This window comes from Amborella trichopoda, chromosome 9, assembly GCF_054954075.1.
Source record: "Amborella trichopoda isolate Santa Cruz 75 chromosome 9, AtrichopodaSantaCruz75HAP2 v2.0, whole genome shotgun sequence".
Taxonomy (NCBI): domain Eukaryota; kingdom Viridiplantae; phylum Streptophyta; class Magnoliopsida; order Amborellales; family Amborellaceae; genus Amborella; species Amborella trichopoda.
Window position 1 is genome coordinate 5,632,373 of NC_142344.1, and position 2,260 is coordinate 5,634,632.

General features: G+C 48.5%; 1 protein-coding gene across 1 annotated transcript; it reads left to right on the top strand.

Annotated features, from left to right (window-relative positions):
* The first annotated feature begins 263 nt into the window (after positions 1-263).
* Positions 264-1,926, top strand: LOC18445479 (putative F-box protein At4g22030). The gene has a single exon (XM_006855616.3). The coding sequence runs from the start codon at positions 522-524 to the stop codon at positions 1,764-1,766; it is 1,245 nt and encodes a 414-aa protein (XP_006855678.1). The 5' UTR covers positions 264-521; the 3' UTR covers positions 1,767-1,926.
* The last annotated feature ends 334 nt before the right edge of the window (positions 1,927-2,260 follow it).

Sequence of the window (2,260 nt, forward strand, 5' to 3'; positions counted from 1 at the left end):
TGAACGCGACAAGAAGTGTCAAAGTGAAGATGCTCTGAGATTTAAATTAGGGGTTGGTGTCAGAGTCGCAGGACTCGGTTTTTGGGTTTCACACTGTACAGAAATTAAATTTTAGCTGCTTGTCTCAGGAAGTTTGACTGGTATCACGGTCAAAATGGTTCAGTCGTCGTGAAATAGAGAGAGAGAGAGAGGTGACCCTGTCCAATTCGATTGTTTTGGGGGGGCTGAGAACTCAACCATAAGGCATTTTGTTGACCGGACCCTCTCCAACTTCCAAAACCTCGCCCTCCCATGCTCTATATAATGGTGGACACCCCCTTCCTCTTTTATCATAACTTAAAAATCAAGATTCAATTCTCTACTCTACCATACCCTACCCCACCCTACCCTACCCCCTGGTTCTCACTGCACTGCACTGCAGCACCTACTACCATCTCTCTTCCTTCTCATTCTTAAGCTCTAAAAGAAAGAATTAGAGATAAGAGTAGGGTGATTTGAGCCTCCTAAATAAACAGAGCGCCATGGCAGCTATAAGCCTTGGGAGAGTTAACGCACCCACTTGCTTACCTTGCGCATCTTCAGGCCCAAGAGTGAGGGCTGCATTATCCCTTCCCACCAAACCGCCAAAGATTGTCTCCCCTTCTCCACCCAAACTCGAAAACAACCACTACCTGTCTAACAACCAGAGGCAGCTAGGGAAAGCCCCGCTTTCGGAACATACGTTCCTCTTTCCACAAGGAAAAGAAGAGGAGGACCCTGTGCTCATGGCCAGACTCCAGGCGGTGGCTGAGATTGTCGCTGATAGGGCCGAGATGCATGCTAATTTAGCAGAACAAAGGAATAACTGGAACACCCTTCTTCTCAACTCCACCAATTCAATCACCCTCGCCGCCGCAACCATGGCGGCCCTCTCATCATTTCCCAGCACGGATGTTGCCCATCTATCCCTCACCCTTTCCTCCACCTTCCTCTACTCGGCGGCCACTGCCATGGTATGCGTGATGAGCAAGATCCAGCCCTCTCAATTAGCAGAGGAGCAGAGAAACGCCGCCCGACTCTTCAAGAGCCTCCACTTGCATATCAATTCCACACGGGACCTTCACCCCTCTCTCCGCCCAGAGCTCTCTCAATTTCTGGAGGACGCCATGGCTCGAGTGTTGGCGCTCGACAAAGCCTACCCCCTGCCCTTGCTCCCCGGCATGCTCGAAAAGTTCCCCTCTGAAGTGAAGCCCACAGTGTGGTGGCCGAAGACAGCTGCTGCTACTCCTTCCAAGTCTTCTAAGGAGGAGATGACTGATAACGGCTGGAGTGCTGAGATGGAGAGGGAGATGGCAGAGGTGGCAAGAGTGCTGAGGGAGAGGGACACGGCGGAGTACGTGAGGCTCAGCAAGCTGGTTTTGAACTGCAACAGGGCGATGGCTGTGGCCGGGCCCATCCTGATGGCTGCTGCGACGGTGGGAACGGCATTTGGGGGCTCAGCAGCCGTGGGTGGCATCGTGGCTGGTGCCTTGGCATGCGTTGTCAACAGCCTCAGCCACGGTGGGCAGGTCGGGATGGTGTTCGAGATGTACAGGAATAACGCGGGCTTCTACCAGTTGCTCAACGAATCGTTGTTGTCTTCCCTAAACAAGCCTCCGGCAGAGAGGGAACATGCAGAGTTGGTGGAGACGAGAGTCGCCCTTCAATTGGGAAGGAGCATTTCATCACTCCGCAACTTGGCCTCCTCTTCCAAGAATCAAAAGGAGTTTGGAAGCAAGCTCTTCTGATCACATCCGACTTGCAACAAGGACGACTCCTCCAAACAACAAACTCCCCATGTTCATACCATCCATTCGTTCTTCATACTGTAAAGATTCATTCATTTACTTATTTTTAATTATAAGTTTCAAATCGAGAGAAATTAAGAGGTCATGTTATTCATTTTTCCATACTCTAAGATTCATTTATTTTGAGACCACGAAATAATTATGAAGCACTGGGAGCCTCCACGTCTTAGCGTTGCAAAAATTGAAATTCCCGTATTTCGTAAAGGAAAATTGCTGGACCGCAGGGATGCAAGTGGGCGTTCCATCTAAAAAAAACAATGGAGTCCAAAAATGTTTTCTTTCTATAATTATTATTTTTAATTTTTTAACTTTATGCTTAAAGATTAAATGTCCTTAAACATAGTCTTAAAGTCCATTTCAAAAATAGATTTATTAAGAGGCCCATTGGCCGCATAAAAACCGGGTCCTTTTGGAAAAGTATATACTTCATGGTC

Coding starts and splice junctions, on each gene's coding strand:
- LOC18445479 (XM_006855616.3), top strand. CDS start 522: ATGGCAGCTATAAGCCTTGGGAGAGTTAACGCACCCACTTGCTTACCT.